Below are 22,203 nucleotides of genomic sequence, written 5' to 3' on the forward strand. Positions count from 1 at the left end.
ACCTAAAATCAGCGGGATCTCAACCCCCTGCACACGTGAAACGTGAACCCGGTGCCTCCTAGATCAGCAAAGTTTCCCTAAATACCAACAAGCCACCGCTTTTGAAGAGTTTCTGTTGTTCTGACGGCGAGCAACACAGGAGAGCAATCATGCAGTAACTCCAACTCAAGAGAGCTTGGGTCCGGTAAACAGAGATTTTCAAGATCGAAACCAGGGGTCGATCTCACGGTGTACACGCCGCGCAAAAGAAACAACAAATGTTCTGGAGGGTTTTCCCGTCTCAAGTTTCTACACTGTTTGTGACTGTGTCACCGAGATCAGGGTGGTTGGGTATGTTTTGTACGAACTGAAGACACAACAGGTTCTAGTCACAGACCAGACGTCTGGCGCGCACTTCTTTGAAGACAGTCACGTAGAAGTGGAGTAATGTAGGAAGTCAAACGGCTCCAGGATTCGTTCTTTCTGACTCGCGACCTTGTTCCCCATCAGCTTGGTTCTTTCTCCCTGTGTTTGCTGGTCTGCTTGTAATCGATCTCTGCCGTTCCACTCTCTTCTTTGCCTCTCGTCTGAGGTTCACGCATCTCGCGTTTCCCCCGAGGAAGCCAGGAAAATAATAGCATCGGAAACGTCTTTCTCCTTTTTGTCTAGCCTTCCTCCCTCTCCGCAAAGAAACTCACCAACCAGGCACATGTATCCTTCCTTAGGAAGGTGTCATCAAAAGATGACAAGTGAGCCTCGGGCGGTACGTAACAAGTACGCAGTGATCTGAACAGATACAGGGAACATGTATCCAGGAGAGGGGAAGCGAAAAAGATACAAGTGGCCTAGGAGAACTCTTCATTTCCTCTCTCTCTTTCCGGATTTTTCTCCTGCCATGCACACCTCCTCAGGCTGCAGTTTTCCACCGTAAAAACATATACGTAGCGGCGAAGCTGATACTAGGATTGGATTTTCTTCAAGAAAGCAGCTGTTTCCCCGGGGAACCTCCAGTCCCGTGTTTAGACGTCCCCGCACCAGTTCTTCTCTTCGAGAAAGAACGGCGCTGTCGTCGAGAGATGCACTGTTACAGAAACACGGGTAGTCTTGATGAGCTGCGTAAAATGCGTGACATCGATCTAGAGAACCCTTCTGCTTTTTCACAACTCCAAGAGTGTCGCACACCTATCCACTGATACGGCTGCGTTGGTCTGGAATCGTCTGGGCGCTGAACTGAGAAAGGGTTTCTCTCCAGGAAAAGAAGTCATCGGTTTTCATCACCATCCGGAATCAAGCCGGACGCCACATGAAAGGAGTGGCCTACACGTTAATAGAATGTTGCAGGAGCGTCCGAGACGTTTTGACCCTGTGCTGTTAGCATTCCTTTATCATTACCTTCTCAGGGCATGCTTACCAATCAGATAACAACCGAAGCTGGACCCCGTGTCATATTTTATGAAAGAAATTCTTACGCGTCGCTTAACTTCCGTTTGCTGCGGCTTTTGTACTATAAGTTGCACTCCTGGTTCAAGCCTGAAGATCTCTGTCCACCGGACCGAAGGTCTACCGTGTCTTTTTTGACAGTCACAGCTGGAACATCACGTTACGAATAGGTAGTGGAACAGAGACAGCGTCTGCTGTACACCACTAGAGGCTGCTCATACCTCGGTAGAGTTAAAGTATATAATCCGTGCACTGTCCCTTTAGTAGCATGTAAAAAGGTGTATTATGACAGTCCCAAGAGATACACATTCGTGCCGCATAATCAGGGTCATTTGTGGAAGTTGGTTCGACTCTTCACATGCCGTTACTGCGAAAGATTTTTGAAGGGCATTCTCTTTCAAGACCTTCTCTCGAGGCCTCCACCACGGAACTGTGTAACCGATTTCGTCGAGTGAGGATGCCTCCTTTTCTTTGCCAAAAGGTTTCTGTTGTATGAGGTGAAAAAAAGTCCGAACTGCATGCACGTTCCAATCGAAGGGATTCATTTCTCTTGCATGCACCGCGAGTGCCGAACGCAAACCGAGAATGAGTTTCGTTACCAAGCCCGGAGCTTGGTGAACGTCAGAGATTCCCAGAAGCCCCAAAAGAAGCAACAGAGATTCATTGCATGCATGACATGAGAATGAACGGGTAGAGTTTAAACAAGAATTCCAGAACTCCCGGACACCTCTTTGTCATCAGCTACCTTCGACGCAGGGGCCGCATCTTTGCCTGCCGCTGGTGCAGCTTGACCCGTCAGTTGAAGGTACTTGCGAGTGTACAGCGAGTGAGTCGCGAGCAAAGTCTCTAAATTCTTTTCCAGCAGCTCCAGAGTCGCGTCCACCTGTTTCGCCGAAAAACGCATGCAACAAACATTTCAGAAGGGAATGTTGATTCAGAAGCTAACAGACGGGGTCCCTAGTGAGCGCCAGGGAGGCCGGGACACTCCATGTATGTGCGTGGACGTTTTTCTTTGTAAACGCATGCGGCAAAGGCTACCTCAGTTGGCTTCCACTTATTATTGTCACCAGCTAAAAATCCAGAGACAGCCGACACCAAATGCGCCTAGCCTCGAGATCCCTGTTTTCATTGATCCACAATCATTCCTCCTCTTGCAGGTGGATCGAGATACCCATGAGACTTCGTCTGATGCACACATCCATATCGGCACAACGCAGATGAGTAGATAAAAGATCAATAATTAAACAGATGTAGATCAATACAGAGAGAAACGGATGGATACAGATATAGATTGAGACAGACATATACAAGTAAATGGATATTCCCGTTCATCTCGAAGAAGGCGAAAGCATCATCATTTGAAGGAGTCTCTTCGTCGGTGTTTCGCCTCCATTTTAAGAGCTCAGTTCTTCATACATGAAATCTGACCACCCCCTTATACAGAAGACTCACCTTTTGCTTATGTTCCTCCAATGCCGGCTTGACCTCTCCAACAGTACGCTGTACCAGGACGCCTCCGACCATCCGATAACACCGGCGGTCTGCATTGACCTTCGCAAAAGCGTCGAGAACCAAGCTGGAAAGAAAAACTCGACCCAGAGAAACCAGAAATCGGAAGACTTATGAAGATAATTCGTTCCCCATCCCAACAAAAATGGAAGACTCACAAGAGTCCGACTCACGATTTTGCACGTTTTCGCGTATATCGCTTTGAGGCTCGAGGTCAGTTGGGCTTCAACACGGACTGTCCGCAAGAGACTGGCAGTTTACTGAATGTTCTCAAAATCATGTACACACACCGCACGAGACGATGTGTGCTTTATTGCTGCACATTTCCATCTGATCGTCTCCTGGCTGAATGTTACACAGTAAGCAACAGGCGAAACGACAAACGTTTCGAAAAAACTCTCAAAACAAAGGAGAGACATGGATGCGATGCAAAGAAGCTATGTGACGCTTCAAACCGAAATCACACAGATGCAGTCCGGTCCCGCGGCCTTGAGAAAGAGCGAAAGGGATGTATCTCGATTTTCGCAGAAACGACGACACATGTCGCCGTTCTGGGAAGCAAACAGACGTTTCCAGGCAACGACAGCAGCATCTTACCGGTGTTCAGAAGTATCCTGTTGCAAATCTTGAATTTTACTGACGAGAATAACCTTCTCACGTTCCACACGATGGAGAGCTTGCTGGAGCTCTGGAACCGTCCACTCTTTCTTTTCGAGCTCAGCCAGGCCGGCAGCTCCTGCACCGTCCTCACGCTTCTGGTCTGAGGAGGCGGAAGCGGACGATGCAGCAGCTAGAGCCATCGTTCAACGTAAGGCGAAACCGGTTCCGTGGTTGAAGATGCGGCAGAGCGGCCGGCGGAAAAATTGAGACGAGAAAGAAGCGAATTCACCGCAACTCGTTCTCAAAAAAAACTGTTTGGTGAATATTCACAGCCGTTTCTGGGCGTTTCGTCATGAAAGTGAAGGGTCACCACAATAGGATACCCGAACCACTCGCAGAGGCTGGGGTGTACAAACACCTCGGATCCGAAGACCTGTTTACCGCGGGAAGTGCGTCACTAAGCTCTCCCTGTGAATCTGGGTAGTAGCTGCATTCAGTGCTGGCTGGAGAAACAAACGGAAGAGGTGAAATGGAGAAAAAAACGCGAAACCTCTCGTTTGTCTCGAACCCCCCTCCCCGCAACACCGGAACCGAATCGCCCAAAGACGCTTCTTGGTAGTTTAGACGGAAGTCCCTTTTTGTCGGATTCCCTGGCGCACGAACGAAATAGTGTCGGTACGTTGTTCAGGAAACAGCTCAAAATTAATTTGCAACCTGCAAAGTGCATGCACTGACCATGTTGTGTGGCCCAGTTCGTGCCTCGACAAGAAAGTGGACGGCAGGAGAAACCGGAACTTCACACCGTTAAGAGAAACGCGCTTCTACCTGGGTACCGAGTAAGAAAGAAGTATGAGCCGATTCGAACATCCAAGGGGGAGTGCAAAATGGCAGTCAGGGGAACTCCGGGACAACCGCAACAAATCGGTTCTTTGGACGAAAAGACAGGGGGTTCGGCGAGCACCGAAACGACTGTGAAGACGATCGTCCACCGTTCAGACATGCGAAAGGGTTTCCAAGCGAAAAGATATGGAGAAGGCAATTGGGAGGGAACGGGGTTGGAATCGACCAAAGAACCGATCGTTGTCCAAAGTCGCGACTGTTGAGAAGCGGCTTAGGCAAAGGTGGCAGCCGAGGTATCAGCATCCATTTCACAGAAACGGAGCGCCGGGCGACGACATCAGTGCCCATATATGGCTTAGAGAAACGCAGAAAAGCACGAAAAGGCGAAAACGCCGGCATAGATCCAGTGTTTTCCAGTTTTCCGGTTGCAGCCTTGCCTCAGAGACGGTGTACCCCGGTGCTGCATGCAGAAGTGTGTCGACGGGCTGGAGGGTGAACGGTGGATGAAAACGAAACGTGCGAGAGAGTTTTCGTACTTTTCACGAACGTTCTCCTTTGCTGTTTGAAGCAATCATTTGATTGTGTCGAGAAATGAAGGACGAGATCTCATTTTCTCTTCGCCAGAAAGCGGCAAGACCCCTAGGGTGTGATGGAATTACACCGCACTATAGAGGACGTCTTTGTGAGGATTGTAGCAGGGGTAGCTCTAGAATGAATTCAAGAGGAAAGAATTAAGAGGTAGCGAGATCTGAAACGAAATAATCACGGTTTTGAGAAGAGAAACAACATTGTTGGTGTGCGAGGCTGCCCTCCGTTGTTTGATTCTGTTGCAACGCGGTTAGATGAGCCTTTTTGGCACAAACACGAACCCAGCAGTTGCGCGAAACAGCAGTTTACTTGTTTGTTTCAAGGGCCTGGCCCTGCGTACACTCCTGACCCTCTGCTTGCACAGGCAAGCAACTAGATACGGGTGAGAACAACAAGCGCATTTTGCAAACTCTCACAGGGGGGAATTCCCATGCAAGAACCGTTGCTTGTTAACGCACCGCGAACGATCTGGGTCAAAACGCCGCCACTCTCGGCCCGGTGGTGATCGATGGCAAGCGCTAGTGAGGTTCTTGTCACCTCTGTTTTTTTGTTCTAGGGAAGAATGAGATATCTCTGTGCGGACAACAGGTGTGCCTGCAAACCTAGTGGATTAGTGCAATCACTTCAGTAAAAAAATATAAGCTTTCATACGAGTATCGGCGATGTTTTCGGGAAGAATCGGCCTCAGCTGTACGTCTTGCCGCGGTACTTTCGATCCGCGAGGAGAACTTTGAGTCAAAGAAAAACACCGATTCGTATAGCCGCGTCGTGCACATCCCTGTTTTTACAAAAGAATGCTAGCTGCGCACACCACCGTCACACGAGAGGTGTGGATTTGGGCTTTCAGGAGAAGAAAACTAATATTCAACCCCGACCGCTGCAACACGAAGAAAGTTGAGAACGGTTTCCATGCTTTGGGAGGACCCGATGTACGTCGCAATCCTCTGTCTGCGCGTACTTTTCCTGATTCCACTCACTGGAAATCGTTCGAAGGTTCTAGTTCACAAAGACACCAGCGTTCGCAACTTTGTACAGAGCTGTTCGAGTCAGACTCTGGAACAGTACCAGATTTCCGAGTGAGGCACGTCGATCGCCACCGAAAACGAAGGTTCGCCTCACACTCCTGCAGGTCGTGAGCTTTTCCAACGAAACGCGGTATGGGGTCTTTACTCGCTGTCAAACCTCACAGGCTACACCCCTCATCGAACATGTGCTGAATAGAGCGTCCTTTACAAAGGCTCATGAATCGATTGATTTCTACGAGTCGGAACAACAGCAAAACTCAAGATTGCCGACGTATATCCGACTACGTCCTTCTCGGCACAAGTGATTTATGCTAGTTTCGTGGACCAGCACACGAAGGCTGCACCCAAGCTGTGACGTTAAGGAACGCGAAATGTTACACACCTTAATTCGTAGTTATACCTCCCGCACAAGCACTCAGCAAGTTATTCAGATGCAGTCACAAGGTAGCCCTGACCATTCAGGCGAGATGTACAGATACAACTGTAGTGCTAAGAGGTATATGAAAAAATACACACCTTAATCCGTATTCGAGATGCTGCCGTACAAGCATCCAGCGAATTATTCGGAGACCCACGATCCAAAAACGTTCTTTTTTCGTGATCATAGTCATGTGCGATACAACCGAAAGACAAAATTTACACAGCTCAACGCAGTAATATTCAACTTAGCGAATTGGTGTAGCCGGACATGCCTGGGTTTCTCTTCAGAAGAGCCCTCGATCTGCGGCTGCTGTCCATTGCCAGAGGTGCTGCTGATTTCTCTAGGTAGAACGAGTCGCACCGCGACTTACTGTTTTTGTTAAGGAAAGTGCTCAGAAATGTCCATATGAAACTTGTTCAGTTGCAAGTCTTCTCCAAACCTGAAAAGCGCAACAACCGTGAAGCTCTCCGCGGTGATGCTGTGCGCGCATCTACCCCGTACGTGCGTCAGTCAGAACTTGATGAAAAAAGCGATACGTATCATTAGCGTAGCAGAATGAGTTTCTGCTGCATGTGCTGGTTTGTGTCCCTGAGCTCTGCCGTGTTGGAACTTTTGAACCGTGGAAAATACCGGCCTTGCAAGTCATATAGCATATTGCTGCCCTGGTGTCCCCACAGAGTTGGTGCAGGTTTTTTCTCTGACAAAGAACCCAGCTCAGGCGTCCCGCAAACATTCGCGATTCTACGAGGATTATCTTTAAACCAGTAGCTGCAGTTAATGGCACACTGCTTTCGACCGCAAATCTCCGCCGAAATTCGAAACCGCTACTTTTGCCAGAAGACATCTCCACTGCGTGTCTCGCGCAAGCAGCCCATCTACTTAAAGTCCATTGTGTGGAGGGGGTGTTCTGCGCTTTGTGTGTCGCGTTTACACTCATTTGCAAGAAACTCTATTCCACGTCCATCTCGTGGTGTGTGTTTTACGGTCCTTCGCCCGTAGGTCTGCACAAGATAACCCGTCAACCGTAAACAGTCCACTGTTTCCCCTTAGCATGTGCGGGGCCATGTCCTGTTCGCTGTTCATTCTGTCTCCCGGTTGGTGGCGGGTGCTCATCGTCTCTGCCGCCTCGTTGCACAAAACGCTGAGACAGAAGTAAGCAGACGCAAACACGAGCAAGGAACTCGCTTCTCTCTCTAGAGCTTTTCTCGCAGAATTCCTGTCGTTCTCAGAAGCTGGCAAAATCTGCTTTTCCCGGCTTCCGTGCGTTCCTTGTGCGCAAATTGCGGCTTCGTCAGCTCGTCTGCCGCACATGTCCAAGTGCACCCTGCAGTCTTCAAGATCTGCAGTTACCCTCGTTTCGTGCGAATTTCTCCGCGCTGGTTTTGTGACTCGGTTGTCAGCAACGCCTTCAGTGTCAATACGTAACAGAAAACTCAGAAATCCGTGTGTGCTAAGTCTCAGGTCTCGGGGCAACCCTGCGGAGTACGTCCTCGTCTGGCTCACACTTGTTTTAGCGGCTGCACAGGCTGCCGCGCCTTTTTCGTCTATGTGTATTTCTTTCAGATGTGATAACCTGATCCGTACCATTCAAGAATGTGGAATACGGTATCCTGCGTTGTCACCAAAGAACTGGGTTGTCTGTACCTCGTAACTGGACTCCTCAGGATCCTCGTCGCTTGAGTGCACCGAAAGGATGCGGCGTTGCGGCAGTTTCTTTTTGTTTTCACCTCTCAGTTAAGTGGCGACTTGCCTGTCTATCTTGGGATAAGTGAGTCTCCACAAGTGTTATTTGAGCGAGCGCGAGGACATAGTGTAACAGTACTGGAAGGAGTTGCACGCCAGAAGTTGTGCACCCGCCGTGCGCGGCTCACAGTATTCCACTGACGGCTCATCACCAGCCGTCTGATGTGAACACAGTCAAAGTAGTGCCTTGTTCCCGTCGCGACAAACAATAAGTCTGTTACCAACAAATCTCTGGCGTCCCGCCGGCAGCCCCGATAAGCTGCATGTCAGGTCAAAGCAAGGAGCCGAGGAAGAGGTACAACCCGTACCAGAATCAGCGACGTCTATCCGTGCGTGTAAACTGAGACCCGGCTTTCTCTGTTAGGCTCCGCTGCCACCAGGGAATTTCTGTCCACAGCTGGAACAAAGGTTCTCTTCCCCTTTACAGTTCTTTTCCTTTCGCGAGTAAAAGACACGGTCAGAGCCTGAGCTCTTTTCCCTCTGAATCTCCGCTGCTTTTGCTCGCGTGTCGGCCGTCATCATGAATCCTGCTCTCCTGGATCGTCGCCTGCTTTCTAAGCTTCCCTCTCTTGTCTCTGTGCTCACCTTCCTTCTCTCCGTCTTCATTTTCTCTCCTGCGCATGCTCTGCTGCTTTCGAAGGTAAGATGGTGGCTCGGAGGACGAGAAAATTTGCGCGTCTGTCTCCAAGAAAGGCGCATGTGAAACTCCTCTGTGCTGCGCCCCGGGGGAGTCCGGGGACTCGAGCACCCAGCGTGGTCTCACCGGTTATCCCCGGCGTACCTTGAGGCCATTGTCCGACGTAGAGACAGAAGGGAACATGGATATCCATCTACAGTTCTCGAACGCAATTGCAGACAGTGCATTGTGAATGGTTCCCAATTGAGTGTTCTTCACGATCCTTTGCATCTACTCAGTGGTACACAGTTTAGTCGCAGTGTTCACGCAACTAGAGAGATCTAGATACGCGATGAACCTCCACTCTTCGGTTTTGACCAGAGTGTGCACCCCCAGCCCAATGACCAGAATTCGTTCCGCGACTTCAGTGTCTGTGTTCTGCTGGCTTGGCGGAATATCTCTCGCACCTCGTTCGGCCGCCAAGAGCCATGGAGCCGTGAGGAGGAATGATGTCCATCTATGCATCGAAATTAATACGCGGCTTTGTAGGTGAGATGCGATCTTCGCTGGCGTGAGTTGTCCTCTGGAGAACTAACAAAACCATTAGGGTTTGTGTTAGCACCTCATGGTTGTAGCACTACAGCCAACTGAACACCGCGTATCACTTTACCAGAAGTGACTCCGGGAGGGAAGGCTCGCTTGTGCTCGTCTGCGAACTGCCGCTGCCGACTTCGCGCGCGGTTTCGCGTCTTTTTGGCTCAAAGGCTCTTGACTTGCTATTTCACCGTGTCCTGTCTGCGTGTGTACAGACTCCGAGTGGTCCCCGCCCATCCCTCCCAGGTTTCGTGCCGTCCTCTCTCCTGTCTTTCTCGTCTTCGGCGTCGCTTGGTGCAACGCCGCACTTCTCTCGGTCTCCGAGTCAAAGTGGAGAGTCTAACCTCCGAGCTCTCTCCGGCTTGAGGCGTCGAGTCCAGAGGACACTGGGACACCAGAGCAGCTCCGGTGTACAGACAGGGAAACTGTCCACGACACTGAGGGTAGGTATATAGGTGGAGTGTCTCCTTCGAGTTTCAGCGTAGGCGAGCTGTGCTCATTTTTTGTCCTTCCTGCCGTCTGTGTGCGGAGGCGATGGTAACTCCTTTGTACCCATCTATCTTGGGGAAAAGCATTCGTGCAGCTAGTGAGCACGTAACAGTATATCTGCATCTCATGGGCAAATGCGGTGCTCTGTGCTGCGGCCGTGACAGTCGAAACGCATGGACGCAACTGCAACGTAGAAGGTTACGTTCATACGTCACAGTGGATATGTTTGGAGGCTAATTCCTTGCAGACCTTCGGAGTGAACCTAAGGTAATATGTGTGTTCATTCACGGAAATCAAATAGCTTTCGCGCGAAACATACGTTTGAAACCTGACTTGCTACGCGCCTGGGAGTAGGTCCTCTGATGTGTCTGTTTATTTGATTTGAGTGAAGATAAGTGAGAGGTCTCTGGTCGAAGCGTTTCTTGATGAAGAGTGTTCTTCCTTAGCGTTTCAGCGGTATATCAGATCGACTGAAAGCTGTGTTTGTTTCATGGAACCTCGTTGCCGATTCCGTGTTGTCAGGCAGTCCGCAGCAGTGTTTATTTACTCAAGACAGAAACAGGATTTCTCCGTCAGCGTGGACTTCTAATTACTTGGTCTCCTCGACACGGTGGCAATGTAAAGCACAGTTGAACTTGGATCCGGTGAATAAAGGGTCCCGATTCAGCGGCCTACTGAAGAATCAGTCGTTTCGTGTTGTCAGTGAAGGGGTGTGGCTGAACGGGAAAGCGTGCACGCAGTCTGTTGCGCATTATCAAAAAACAGTCTGCTCGGCGGCAACACGATGCGCGTTGACGAGAGACTGCGTCCATGAAGAGTTTTTCATTCTGTGTTTCCTGTTTTCACAGAGCTCAACTGAAACGTGCGGAGTGAAAGGCAGGCCCCGGGTCGTCTGTACCGGTCTAGGTGTTGTAAGCGGAGTTGGGATCGGCATCGACGAATTCTGGAAAAACCTGATTGCTGGAACGAATGTCATTGACAAGGTCACTCGATTTGACCCCTCGAACATGACTTGTCAGAGTAAGTTCCCCGTTTCGGGGAAAGGAACGCTCTGGGATTACCGGGATTATCTGAGTTCCGTCAATAAGCGCTGTGCCATTGGATCTACTTCTCAGAAACTCTCTTAACTACGCTCTGCCAGTTGCAGTGACCTTGGCACTCCAAAAGTAATCAAAGGGGCCGCTCCCGTGTTCAAATGGTTTGTGACGTCCTCGCGAAGAAACGACTTCCTCTCCGCCCATATCTGGGTAGTCTGTGCTTCGCCAGTTGTCCAGGTCGACTAGTTCCACAGATCGACTGGTGGAAACAATGTATTGTCACCGTCGCCTTATAAACGGATATTGTCTCTGTACCAAGATACGGAACCCGAACTGCATATCTCACATCATCCAGAAACATTACAGGATTTAGCCTGCTGAATGTGCTTCAGTTACCAGATACAAACAACGACAGTCTTTATGACTGCCGGACACCTCTCTCCGATGAAGTGCTAAAGAGAGCTACAAGTCTGTTACGATTTCCTTCCAATGCGCACCAGCCTGGACATCGACACAGGGAAAGATACGAAAACAACTCTGTATTGTTTGCTTTAGTGATTCTGTACTACGTTTGATATTCCGGACCGTCTGATGTAAAATCGTTACGTCGTTTGTCTGTATAAATAGAGTGACGCCGGTCGAGTTCACTGGAACCATTTAGCTCCTGGTTACTCCGGTTCGCAGGAGAGACTGCGTGCGACAACACTTCCATGCTTTTCCTGTATTTGTTTTCCCCTTCTGCAGTTTTGACGTCAGTTTATAGTCTTTATATAACTCTATCAATGCAAGTCAAGCGCCCTCTATTGCGGTACCTCGCTGCAGACTTCGGACGCGGTCGGGTTCTGAGGCTGTGTGCATCCATAGTATGCTGGAAAGTGTCACTTGCGACCGTCTTCTGGTTTACATCTTGCAGTCGCGTGTGAGGTTTCCAACGAGAAGTTCGACCCTAAAGCGTTCTTCACGGACCCGAAGGAAGTGAAAAGAAATGATCGGTACACGCACTTCGCTGTCGCCGGAGCTCGCCTGGCCATGGAGGATGCAGGTGAGTAGAAGAGCTCGAGAGCTCTGTTTGCGTGAATGTTTAGTCCTACACCCATTCAAAAGATATTTTTATTCGAAATATCTAAAATAATGGTGCCGGGTCTAAGTGAAAACCGCTCTTCGGCAAAATATCAGAGAGGCGGCACAACCGTGGAAGGACCGCCTACGGTAATTATTTAAAATGTGAATCTCAGTTGATGGGGACTCCTACAAGCGGAGTGCGTGCAATCAAGTGCGACGCTGGGGCGGGGGTAGGTTGTCGTCCGATTCCAGTTGTGTGTGTAGAACACTGGAAGAACCGTGTGTTTTCAAGACGTAGGCGGAGTGTCAAGCTTTCGTGATGTATCCGAGGTTGGAGTTTGGGGTTGCGTGCAGTGGTGACATCCTATTCATCTTCGTGAACTCGTGCGCAACAGTAGTAAGTCGACACTGAAGCTAGACCCTGTGAACCAAATACTTCGAAATGGAATGCATAGGTTTGCGTAAAGTTCCTTTTTCCCAGATGACGTCTGAAGCTGAGTCTCTGGTGAAGCAAACACTTAGAAATGGGATTTCTACGTGTATGCAACCGAAACACTCACGATCCGAACAAACCGTGCCTTCGTGTGTAGCTTCTTTTTGCAGTTCCGTGTGCAGACTACTTGGTCACATACGTGAAGTGAATGCTAGCTCACGTGACAGAGCGTTTCTGACAGAAGAAAGAACGTGCAGTGTTCTTCATGTGAAGGTCTTTTCGTAGCAAGGACGTACGGAGTCGCTGGTAGAAAGATGCGTGGAACACAACGGCTTTGAAATACTCACAGTGTCATAGGCCGTTGAAATCCAGCTCTTCAACGTTGTGCACATGGTCTTGTGCCACGGGTTGAGAACTTCATTGGGAGTGTGCTAGGTCAAGTGTGTGCCCCGACTCGCGTCTAAGTTGGTCGGCTTTTCTCGGTGATGTGCTTCTGTGGAACAAACGAGTTTCTGGGGTACTACAGTCATGCGACGTCTTTTTCAAGTGCAAGTAGGATGCTGAAATCAAAAACGTTATTAAACGATTCAGGTGAATATCCCTTATTATTTAGCCACTGCCGTCCTCGGATAGGTTCTACTACGGGGAAAAGTGAGGTTATGGGTACTCCAGTTATACCAGGTCTCCTTTCTCCAGTACCGTACTTGGTTCCTTGGTTGCTTGGAGGACAGTGTGTATCTGCTGTGAGAGAAAACAGAGCGATTCATATGAAGTCGAATCAAGGTAGGTCGCTGATGGTAAACCAGTGGTTGAACTGCCTGTGTCATCGAGTATGCTGACTTTCTTCGGTCCCGACAATCTGCAGTTCTGCCTGAAGTGTGGGGTGCTGAATGTTGTCTGCTCTTCAATTGAATGAATCTTTCCAGGCCTGTCCCCCCGGGCGCCAAATGTGGACCCTGAACGCTTTGGCATCGTTGTGGGGAGCGGCATAGGAGGCCTCGAAACCATGGAGCAGGAGATGAAAGTCTTGCAAGAAAAGGGACCCCGACGCGTCTCTCCTTTCCTCATTCCCGCTATGATTGCCGTAAGGTGTCTCACCTTTCAGCACGGGGGAAGGATCAGTCAGTCACACGCATGACTTCTGGGGTGCTACAGGCCTTCTTACGAACCTCCGTGCTCCCATTCATGTGTGATGTCTTGACTGGTTGGAGGATACTACCTCTTTATGTCATGCAACGTCACAGTGATTTCTTGTACGCTGGATACCACTATACGTAATGCACTTAACATGATGGTCATGAAGAGCACAACAGAACTTGGATCCGGTAAAAAAAGACCTTCACTATCTAAACCAGTGCAGCATTTTACCTTGGCCTTCGTAGGTTGGATTGCAATAGTTCCACGTATGTCCTACTTTCACTCAAGGCTTCCAGCTGCCCTGCAGGTAGAGACATTGCCACTGCCAGTCAGTTAATGAAGTTTCCGGCGACGGATCCAAGTTCGCCTGTGTTTTCTTAGCCACCGTGTTGAGTGCATGAGGCGCAGTGGTAGCCAGCCCCCAAAACATGTTTCTCTGTTGTCACCTTTCGGGTTGGAGCGCGCATGCAGATCCTCACACGCGCAGCCAAAAGCCGTCTATAGAGAGCAGGCGAGACCGTCTTCTGTCCGGGGCGCCGCCCTCCTTCTGTTCACCTTGGCGTCTTCACCTTCGCTGTCGTGCGCTTCTCAGAACACAGCCTCGGGGATCCTGGCTATCGAACTTGGAGCGAAAGGTCCGAACCACGGGGCGGTGTCTGCATGCGCGACCTCTGGACACGCCGCCGGTGTCGCGCTTCGCTACTTGCAAATGGGCGAGGCAGATATCGTGATTTGCGGAGGGGCTGAGGCGTCCATTACGCCGCTCAGTTTCGCAGGATTCAACGCTCTGAAGGCCATGGCGCAGGGCTTCAACGATGACCCCAAACGGGCCTCTAGGCCCTTCGACAAAAAGCGTGCGGGGTTTGTCATGGGAGAAGGTGCCGGGTAAGTCCAACTCACACGTCCATTTTTAGTTCATTTGGGGAAGAACATGTGTCAATTGAAAACCACTTTCTGTTCGGAACGTAAATTGCAATTTGTGAAGGCCGCTGTTACGAGATCGTATAAAAAAATTAGGTGTATGACTTGTATTACTTGAAAGACTTTTAACTCCCCAGAACAGGGCTCTAACGTAACAATTCTCCAGGCAAAGAACTTGGCACTCTGCTTGCATGCGAACTGGTCGGTGTCCTTGGTCAACGACCCATCCCGTGAGGCCTGGTCTGCCGTTTAAGCAAACGCTCGATTTTGATGGCTTCATCAGTCGATAGGTCTGGTCCACGTACGCAATGAACGACGCAGGTGGAGGTTGACAAGGTCTGCTAGATGCACTGGCCGCCACTTGCAGATAACGGCGCCACTAACGGACTTTGGAGAGCGCTGATGAGCGCCCAGGGGTGTGTTAGAGAATCGTCTGCATGTGCTCTATATGATGTACAGTTTATTCGAAAATAGAAGACGAAGTTGATATTAAGCGCCAGGTAGCCCTCTGCACTTCAGTGCCAGAGTGTAATGAGTCTGTCGAAGACACCAGAGCCGGGATTTCATTTTCATGCCTAGGTGCACTTCGAGGCCGGTTGGGGTTGTCGGTTCTGTCTGCCGCCTCTAATGAAGCGTATTCCGTCTGATGTCGCTTCAGTGAAATGCTATTTTGTCCTCGCCTCTGTTTATCTCATGTTGTCTTTTCCTCGTGTATCATTATTACACGCCATGTTTTTCTTATAATGTCTATACGACGCTCCTTTTTCCTCCTTTGCCGTGACTCACGCTCTGTATCCCCTCTGCTGCGTATCTCCCTTCACGTTCCGTAGCTCTTTGTTGATCTCACGCCTGTTATCCGCCTTTTGTGTTCGCACCATGGTGTGTTTCCCGTTTTCACCTTTCTCCCACACCGTTGGTTCGTCTTTATTTATGTCACGCTATTTTCAGCATCATGGTGTTCGAGACTGAAGAACACGCAGTTCGTCGCGGAGCTCCGAAGATCTACGGAGAAGTCGCAGGATACGGAGCTTCTTGCGATGCTCATCACATAACGGCTCCTGCTCCTGATGGCTCTGGACTTTCCAGATGCCTAGAGAACGCCATAGCCGACGCGTAAGTTCTTAGATCTCGAGTTGAATGCAAATCGTTTTGTCTAATTTTTGCGTGTTTCTTTCGTAATTGTGTTCGTGGGCTTTTCGTAGAGATGTAGTGCTGAGGAACGTTCGTGCTGTGGATTCTTCTCGTTTCGATCCGGAGAAGCCTAGCGGCTGAGCCTCTGAGAATCCCAGCTTCACAAGAGTGCAAAAATAGCTGCAAGCGACCGGGTGTCTCGAATTTTGAGAGTCTTTTTTCGGATTTGTTGACGTCACACATATCCCAGGAAGTGCGAGTGTCAGTCTTCCCACGATCTGGATTGACGGGGAGCATTTCCCGTGGTGTTTTCTTGTGTTGACTCGTTTTGCAGGAACATCGACAAACGGGACATTGGTTACATCAATGCGCATGGCACATCCACTCCAATGAACGACAGAATCGAGACGAAGGCATTCAAGAAAGTGTTTGGAGATGAGCAGGCGAGGCAGCTCTTGATCTCGTCGACCAAGGTGAGGTCTTCGCTGTTGGTCGACATCGCCCGACAACGATTCTGCGCGTAGAAAGGACTGTGTCACTTTCCTAGTCCTCTGGAATGGCACCACCTCTAAGAATCAAGAAGGTCATACTGTATATTCAAATAATCACCGATCCACTGAATGCACTTTTCTTGTCATGACTTGTTGACGAATTGTGTGTTGTCATGCATCTTCCGGCGGCTTGTCGTGGTATTGTTTCCCCTTTCCATGCTTCTCTCACGCTTTATTTCCCTACTTTCTCTCTCACGCTTTTTCCCGCAGAGTATGACAGGCCACTGCTTGGGTGCGACAGGGGGAATCGAGGCATGCGTTTCGGCGAAAGTTCTGGAAACAGGCATCGTGCCCCCCACCATCAACCAAGAAGAGACTGACCCCGAGTGCGATTTGAATTACGTACCCAATAAAGCGTACACATCGCCCACGCCCTTCGAGGTGAGGTTCCCCTAAGCACTCCCTTGTTGGTGAAAAAGATTCAGCTAAGAACGATCGTTCACCCTCAGATGTCACACGTGACCTGGATCAAGAACATCACAAGACAGTGTGTTCCCTATCTTCCAGTAGACCTTGTAGAAATGTATACAGCCGAACTGAAGTGTATTGCCCCCATGGTATTATGCAAGATTCAGCTAGAAACGATCACCGATCGCTAACCATCAGATATCAAACGGCAGCTGGGATAAAAACGCACAGAGACTGTGTTTTTTGCAGTAGTAAGGGACGCCGAGTGTAACATGTCAAGTAACTTTTAAAGATTTCTAATCGAATGGCATTAGCGTTTTCATGTTGAGTCAACATTCTCTGGACTTGCATCCCCGATATGGACAAGCGCGCGCCCACCCCAGAGCTGGCAAAGCGTTTGTCACCTGCACCTGCTGATGGAAGTTGCCGGCCGGAGACAGCGGGAAACTCGGTTTCGGTAACCACAAGAAGTTCCCAAATCCTCCGTGCGAAGCCGTCATGAAAAGCGTAAAGATCATAGCAACGGTTCTTACATCGGTCTACACTGTCACGGGACGATATTTAGAGAGAGTGAAAGAGTACACGCTTCAGGTTTGATCGCTAATTGTAGCCTTTCTGAAGAACCAGGTGAAGGGGGAATTGATACTGCGTCGCAGGTAACGAGCAGGTTGACCAGAAGCCCAAGGTTGTTTATATCTTTTTCGATCAAATTTCAGTTTGCATCCCCAGGGAGCCTGAGTGTTCCGACATCGTGTTGCAGACAACCCCGTTCTACTGGTTACTTTTGTGACGGTTGTGCTCTTGTGCTGTTTGATCAGGCTGTTCTTTCTGATACATTGGGCTTTGGAGGCCACAACGCAGCGCTGCTTTTGCGCCGATACAGAAATCGTCCTCACTGACTGTGTGAATGTATACTGTTTGGAATGCATGTGACTCGAAGCATACGCTGAGGTTCTGGACATCGCTCTAATGGGAACCTTTTTGCCTTCCGCGCTTCCGTCGTTGCTGGTGCCCACGGTTGCCGTGTTAGTGGAAAGCTGCGCCGTTCCGTCATGGCACTCCGAATCATGGAAAATGTCTAAACAAAAGGCTCAAAGTGTGAGCAACTGAATCTGACATAACCAGGAATGAGCTCATAAATGAACAGAAAACGCCGCTGTGTGTGCAGAAGGGACGTACCCCGGGTTGACAAAGCACCGCACTACTTCCTAGTCGGCCGAGCTTCTTAGTCGATGAAATGGTAGTATGCAACAAAGCATTTACTATTTTAGACAACGTCGACAAGAAAGCGAACAAACAGCTTGATGCAGATGGGAGGAAGCACCACTGTATGGCGTTTCACGATACAGGTGTTCTGGTGGGGATCTGTACAGAGGATATGGTACCTTTGTTGTAACCAATCTATATTGGGGGTGTGGAAGTCGTTTTCGCAACAACTAACGCGATCCTGTATCTCCTTATATACTACGGCTGCTGGCAGGTTTACCTGCAGAAGTTTTGATGTTCTTGCGGTTAGTAGAATCCTTAGTTTTATTAACTTCCTCGCCCGCTCAACTTCGGTTGCTGTGCTACTCGTAGGGGATGTGAAAATCGGGCTCAAAGTTCCTACATGTGGGCGATAAACTCGGACTTCAGAACCTTCTTATCAGATGGGAATAGGTCGTATTCCTGCCTTCCTACAGTAGAGATAGGGGTGTTTTTCTGCCCCCGCCAGTGCTGCGGCAGTGTATACCGACAAGAGAGTTCAGTGGACATCTCGGTCGAAACAGGCAGCTAGTTGCGGGCAGCGTACCTCAAGATCACTCATCAGGAAAACGATTCTTCAGGTCTCCCCCTGTATGCGGCAAGCAGGCAGTTCTCAATCGACAGATTCGAAAAACCACCCCGTGTAACTAGTTGGAAACTGATGGAATAATACCAAGTGTAATTCTACTGCATATCGGATGTTTGGATCGCACGCGTATTGTTCTTCCGCACGATTCACTCACACTCGTGTGCCTGTATGCTGTGATTTTGACTGGCAAGGTGAAGTTGCTGGCGCTGTATACGCTGCGTGTCCCTGTTGTAGTGCAAAAATTACTACTGCATCCAATGCTCCCGAAACACTGTGGGACCTCGCTTAGTCCATTCTCTTCGCTTCAAGCAAAGGTGCGTGATCACGCGCAGCCACTGGGCTGCTAAAGAGGATTTGTTGTATCGTATCAGAATAGAACGAGACATTTTTTAAAAGTTCAGAGAATTAGAAAGTATCAGATACGGGGAGAAGCAGGTGTCCTTGTGTCACCGTGAATCTACATAGCTCACGAACACTCGTACAACACATGAAACGCCTTGCCGTGTGGCCTTCATGGGCAATTTGCCTAAAGGCGTCTCCAGATCTCTCCCTTACCATGCAGGCAAGTGAACATTTACTGAGCAGTAGAAGGCACCTGAAAGCAGTCTCCCTGCTTTCGAACAAATGAGCTGAGGCTCAGCGGCGAAACTTTGGGTCACAAAGAACGTCTTGTGAAAACCAAAAACTGCAGACGGCCTTCAGCAACTCAGGTCGCTGCTCAGACGTGGGTAGCTCCAAGCAGGAGCCCTTTATCGAGTGCATTCACTCCCCGATTCTCGCTTTCAACAGAGTCGGCCAACAACCCCTCAGTGCCGTCCGCGGCAGCGCGTCGTTGTCCCTGCATCGATTCGTGGACCGAGAATTCGCTAAAGTCGGAACCCTGCTCATCGATGCGTACGCGCTCCTCTTCTAAGGATGGTACAGCAGGGCTGAAGGTGTGGCCGTTGACCCACGAAGAAGCCAGGGTTCGCAGAAGCACGAGCTCCTGCCGCTTTTGGTGGCCACGCGACTCTTCCATGCTGTCAAGGACAGAAACTAAGAAGCCTGCATGTACGCGTCTCCGGTGTCTTTTCAGCCAACGACGCTTTCTGAAGTGATACTCAAATTTGTACACGGGCAGGAAGTCGACATACCCGCTCCGGACGGCCGTCAGGGAGTCATCGCGACATAAACGCACACCTGGGCAATGAAGAAAGCAAGAAAGGGCGAATGTGTGCTCCCCTGAGTCGCTTGAGGGAAAGTTCCAACGAAATCTTGACTGTTCAATCGTGTACCCATCTAAAACGGTCAAGTGCTTGTTCAAGCTGTATAGCCTGTTCTCGTGGATTGTCAACGGGAAGCATAAGTGCATACACATATGAGCAGCTGTGCAGAGTATCTCGCTACGTGTGTGTTGTGCCCACAGAAACAAGTTGTCTTGTGAAAGAAACGGCAGAAACAGAGGGGTTACTTGGCAGCTGCGTCATTCGATATTCATCTAGGTTCACTACCTGCTATTAGACCAGTTAATACCCCACCGTGAACTCAGTGAGTCACGATTCGAAGTGTAGCGAATAAAGACATACCATCGCCTGCTTTGTATCGCGTGCCGCGCTGCCGCACGAGGATGTGCCCTGGTAAGACGAATTCGCCGCCGAACTTCTTTACGCCTGGAGACAAAACAACACCAGACAAACCATAAAATATTGATTTCTTTTCGCCGCTATTTCCCTCTCGTAATGCTTGTCAAGTTCCTTATATCCAGTCTGTCAGTGGTTGCCCCGTCTGTCCTTTTGGCGGCCGCCGCACGAACGCAGCGGGCGTTGATACAAATGACAAAAGACCCCTATACACGGTGGAAGCCACTAACCACAGCGGGAAAACAACGGTGGTCCACAAATCAAGGACGAAGCAATTTTGAACCTTTGATGAATTCAGTGAATGCTTCTTTGACTTGCGTGAACGGAGCTACATATTAGGATATCTTTGCTTCTGTGGTGTTTAGTCACTTCACAAAACAACGTATCTACTGTGAAGTGCATACGTAATGGAGCGCGGATCTGTCATCAACGGCAGACAGAAGCTATCAACACATACTGGAGTCTCGCGATTTAGAACTGGAGTTCCTCGTCGCATGCGCGACCAATGGACATCCTACCGAGGAACTTCGGTTGACTGTCGCGTCCATTCTTCGTGCTTCCGCCGCCTTTCTTCGTGGCCCAAAGAAAAGTGGTTCGAGCTCCCGGAGAAAGATCAGCGGTCTCCCGCGTGTAGCTCCACGCGTCGTTTCGTCCCAGTTTGTGTGGAGAAAACAGAAGACTGTGAGATCCACTCCGTCCTCGGTCCTGCGGGCCAAGGCCGTGGACAAACTTCGGGGAGGCAAGGCTTCGCGAACCGCAGTCCGACACTGAAGGAGAAGGGCAGGCTCTGCAAAGAGTCGGCCGCGTACCACCACACGGAGCAGTCGTCCTGGAGGGAATCCCGAAACGGGAAGCCGTCGGATACAGCCACGACAGGTTCAGTGGCCGCCGTTGTACTCCTTCAGAGCGCTCTCGCAACGACGCTGATTTCAAAGGAAAGAGCGACGGCACGCTCATACGCTCCACGATCGTGTGACGAGATTCAGAACAAGCGAGCGAACCATGTTTGCGAGGCCCACAGAAGCCGAAGGCAAATTGCCTGCTGTGTTGTGCTGTGTCCGGCTGCCCAACGATAACGCTCGCGACACCCAGGCGGCTAACGGGGACAGAAACGCAGAGAAGGAAGCAGGCAGAGGCCACGAAGGCGAGGGAGCTGCGGCCCATAGCGCGAGAAAAGATCGAGGAACCTCTGACGGACAGCGAAGCTGCCAGCGAGCATCGCGTTACCCGGACACACGCACAAGCGCATAACGATCTTAGCTACACCAGGTACTGCAACTGTCACATTGTAAGTAGTTGATGTCTCGAAACAAATAATCAACGATCCAGGACTCTATAAGGCAAGTCAAACAGAGACATTGTAGCACGCAGGATACTGAACATGACTCCAGTTGCCAGATAGAGACAACAAGGTTCTTTACGACTGCTGTGTGGTATAGTCTGAGAACTGGAAAGACTGACAGAACTTGAACGAGAAACAGAAGGAAACGCAGCTTGACTCCAAATAGTTCTCAGGCTTCTGAGGGAAGGTCTAAACGTTTGTCCACCTCTCGTCAGAGAAGCGTACAGAATTGGGAGACTGTGCCAAAGTCCATTGTCTCTGGAATTGGGAGACAACGCCTGATGTGGATGGTTCCCGCTCGACAGCGCGGAGTATTGGCGCAACGCACAGCAGCAGTCTGCGTCAAATTCACATACGAGAGAAATGGGCGAGACAGGGTGCACGCGGGAGGAAAGAAACACGGACTGTGAACTTAATTCCGCCGATAAGAGAGCCACATCGTTTCTGGACAACCCTCCGGGACAACCGTCTCAGAGCTGTTCACAGGGCAGCGAGAAGCCATGAAGCTAGCTTCTTGTCAGCACACTTTTGTGTTTATCACAACTTGTCTCGGACTCTTCCTCTGTGGTCCTCAATTCATATTCCCATCCGGGCTCTCTTATACAAGACATATCGAGTGCCGATCTCAGAGCGCAGCGCATGTCGTCACAGTCGCATGCTGTTGTCACCAGGTATCTTTGCGCAGTGTTAACCACGAAAAATGGGAAAGAGTAGTTGTAAAAGCAGCTTCAATCGTTCTGAGAAGTGAATTTTCGTGTTTGGTTCGTCTTGAGAACCTGCGCAGGAGTGTAGTAGCCTTCAACAAGCTGCGGCCGGGCATTCTCGCGCATGCAACCCTATGTAAAGAACCAGCAGTGCTTTCCGCATACATACCGCGATCACTG

General features: G+C 49.9%; 3 protein-coding genes across 3 annotated transcripts; 1 reads left to right on the forward strand and 2 right to left on the reverse strand.

Moving 5' to 3' along the window:
* Positions 1–1,864: 1,864 nt before the first annotated feature.
* On the reverse strand, positions 1,865–4,873 carry TGME49_293580 (prefoldin subunit protein). Its single transcript, XM_002370119.2, has 3 exons — positions 3,526–4,873; positions 2,872–2,995; positions 1,865–2,302 (listed from the first exon to the last, which is right to left on the reverse strand). Exons 1-3 carry the CDS (start codon positions 3,726–3,728, stop codon positions 2,117–2,119), a joined length of 513 nt encoding a protein of 170 aa, XP_002370160.1. The 5' UTR covers positions 3,729–4,873; the 3' UTR covers positions 1,865–2,116.
* A 2,513-nt stretch (positions 4,874–7,386) lies between these two features.
* Positions 7,387–17,691, forward strand: TGME49_293590 (3-oxoacyl-acyl-carrier protein synthase I/II, putative). The gene is made up of 10 exons (XM_002370120.2): positions 7,387–8,785; positions 9,571–9,798; positions 10,693–10,864; positions 11,795–11,923; positions 13,303–13,460; positions 14,106–14,398; positions 15,383–15,547; positions 15,900–16,038; positions 16,327–16,497; positions 17,343–17,691. The coding sequence occupies exons 1-10, from the start codon at positions 8,666–8,668 to the stop codon at positions 17,421–17,423; spliced, it is 1,656 nt and encodes a 551-aa protein (XP_002370161.1). The 5' UTR covers positions 7,387–8,665; the 3' UTR covers positions 17,424–17,691.
* A 1,089-nt stretch (positions 17,692–18,780) lies between these two features.
* Positions 18,781–22,022, reverse strand: RPL27 (ribosomal protein RPL27). Its single transcript, XM_002370121.2, has 3 exons — positions 20,496–22,022; positions 19,924–20,007; positions 18,781–19,537 (listed from the first exon to the last, which is right to left on the reverse strand). The coding sequence occupies exons 1-3, from the start codon at positions 21,139–21,141 to the stop codon at positions 19,077–19,079; spliced, it is 1,191 nt and encodes a 396-aa protein (XP_002370162.1). The 5' UTR covers positions 21,142–22,022; the 3' UTR covers positions 18,781–19,076.
* Between the last annotated feature and the right edge of the window lie 181 nt (positions 22,023–22,203).

Source organism: Toxoplasma gondii, chromosome Ia (assembly GCF_000006565.2).
Source record: "Toxoplasma gondii ME49 chromosome Ia, whole genome shotgun sequence".
Taxonomy (NCBI): Eukaryota; Apicomplexa; class Conoidasida; order Eucoccidiorida; family Sarcocystidae; genus Toxoplasma; species Toxoplasma gondii.

Excerpts from the sequence above, each read along its gene's own strand:
- RPL27 (XM_002370121.2), bottom strand. The coding sequence starts at position 21,141 with ATGGGCCGCAGCTCCCTCGCCTTCGTGGCCTCTGCCTGCTTCCTTCTC. Across the intron at positions 20,008-20,495 it reads CAGTCAACCGAAGTTCCTCG|GCGTAAAGAAGTTCGGCGGC; the intron begins GTAGGATGTCCA and ends TTTTGTCTCCAG. Across the intron at positions 19,538-19,923 it reads GCGATACAAAGCAGGCGATG|GTGTGCGTTTATGTCGCGAT; the intron begins GTATGTCTTTAT and ends TTCATTGCCCAG.
- TGME49_293590 (XM_002370120.2), top strand. The coding sequence starts at position 8,666 with ATGAATCCTGCTCTCCTGGATCGTCGCCTGCTTTCTAAGCTTCCCTCT. Across the intron at positions 14,399-15,382 it reads GTCATGGGAGAAGGTGCCGG|CATCATGGTGTTCGAGACTG; the intron begins GTAAGTCCAACT and ends CGCTATTTTCAG. Across the intron at positions 16,039-16,326 it reads TCTTGATCTCGTCGACCAAG|AGTATGACAGGCCACTGCTT; the intron begins GTGAGGTCTTCG and ends TTTTTCCCGCAG.
- TGME49_293580 (XM_002370119.2), bottom strand. The coding sequence starts at position 3,728 with ATGGCTCTAGCTGCTGCATCGTCCGCTTCCGCCTCCTCAGACCAGAAG. Across the intron at positions 2,996-3,525 it reads CAGGATACTTCTGAACACCG|CTTGGTTCTCGACGCTTTTG; the intron begins GTAAGATGCTGC and ends TTTTCTTTCCAG. Across the intron at positions 2,303-2,871 it reads TGGAGGAACATAAGCAAAAG|GTGGACGCGACTCTGGAGCT; the intron begins GTGAGTCTTCTG and ends TCGGCGAAACAG.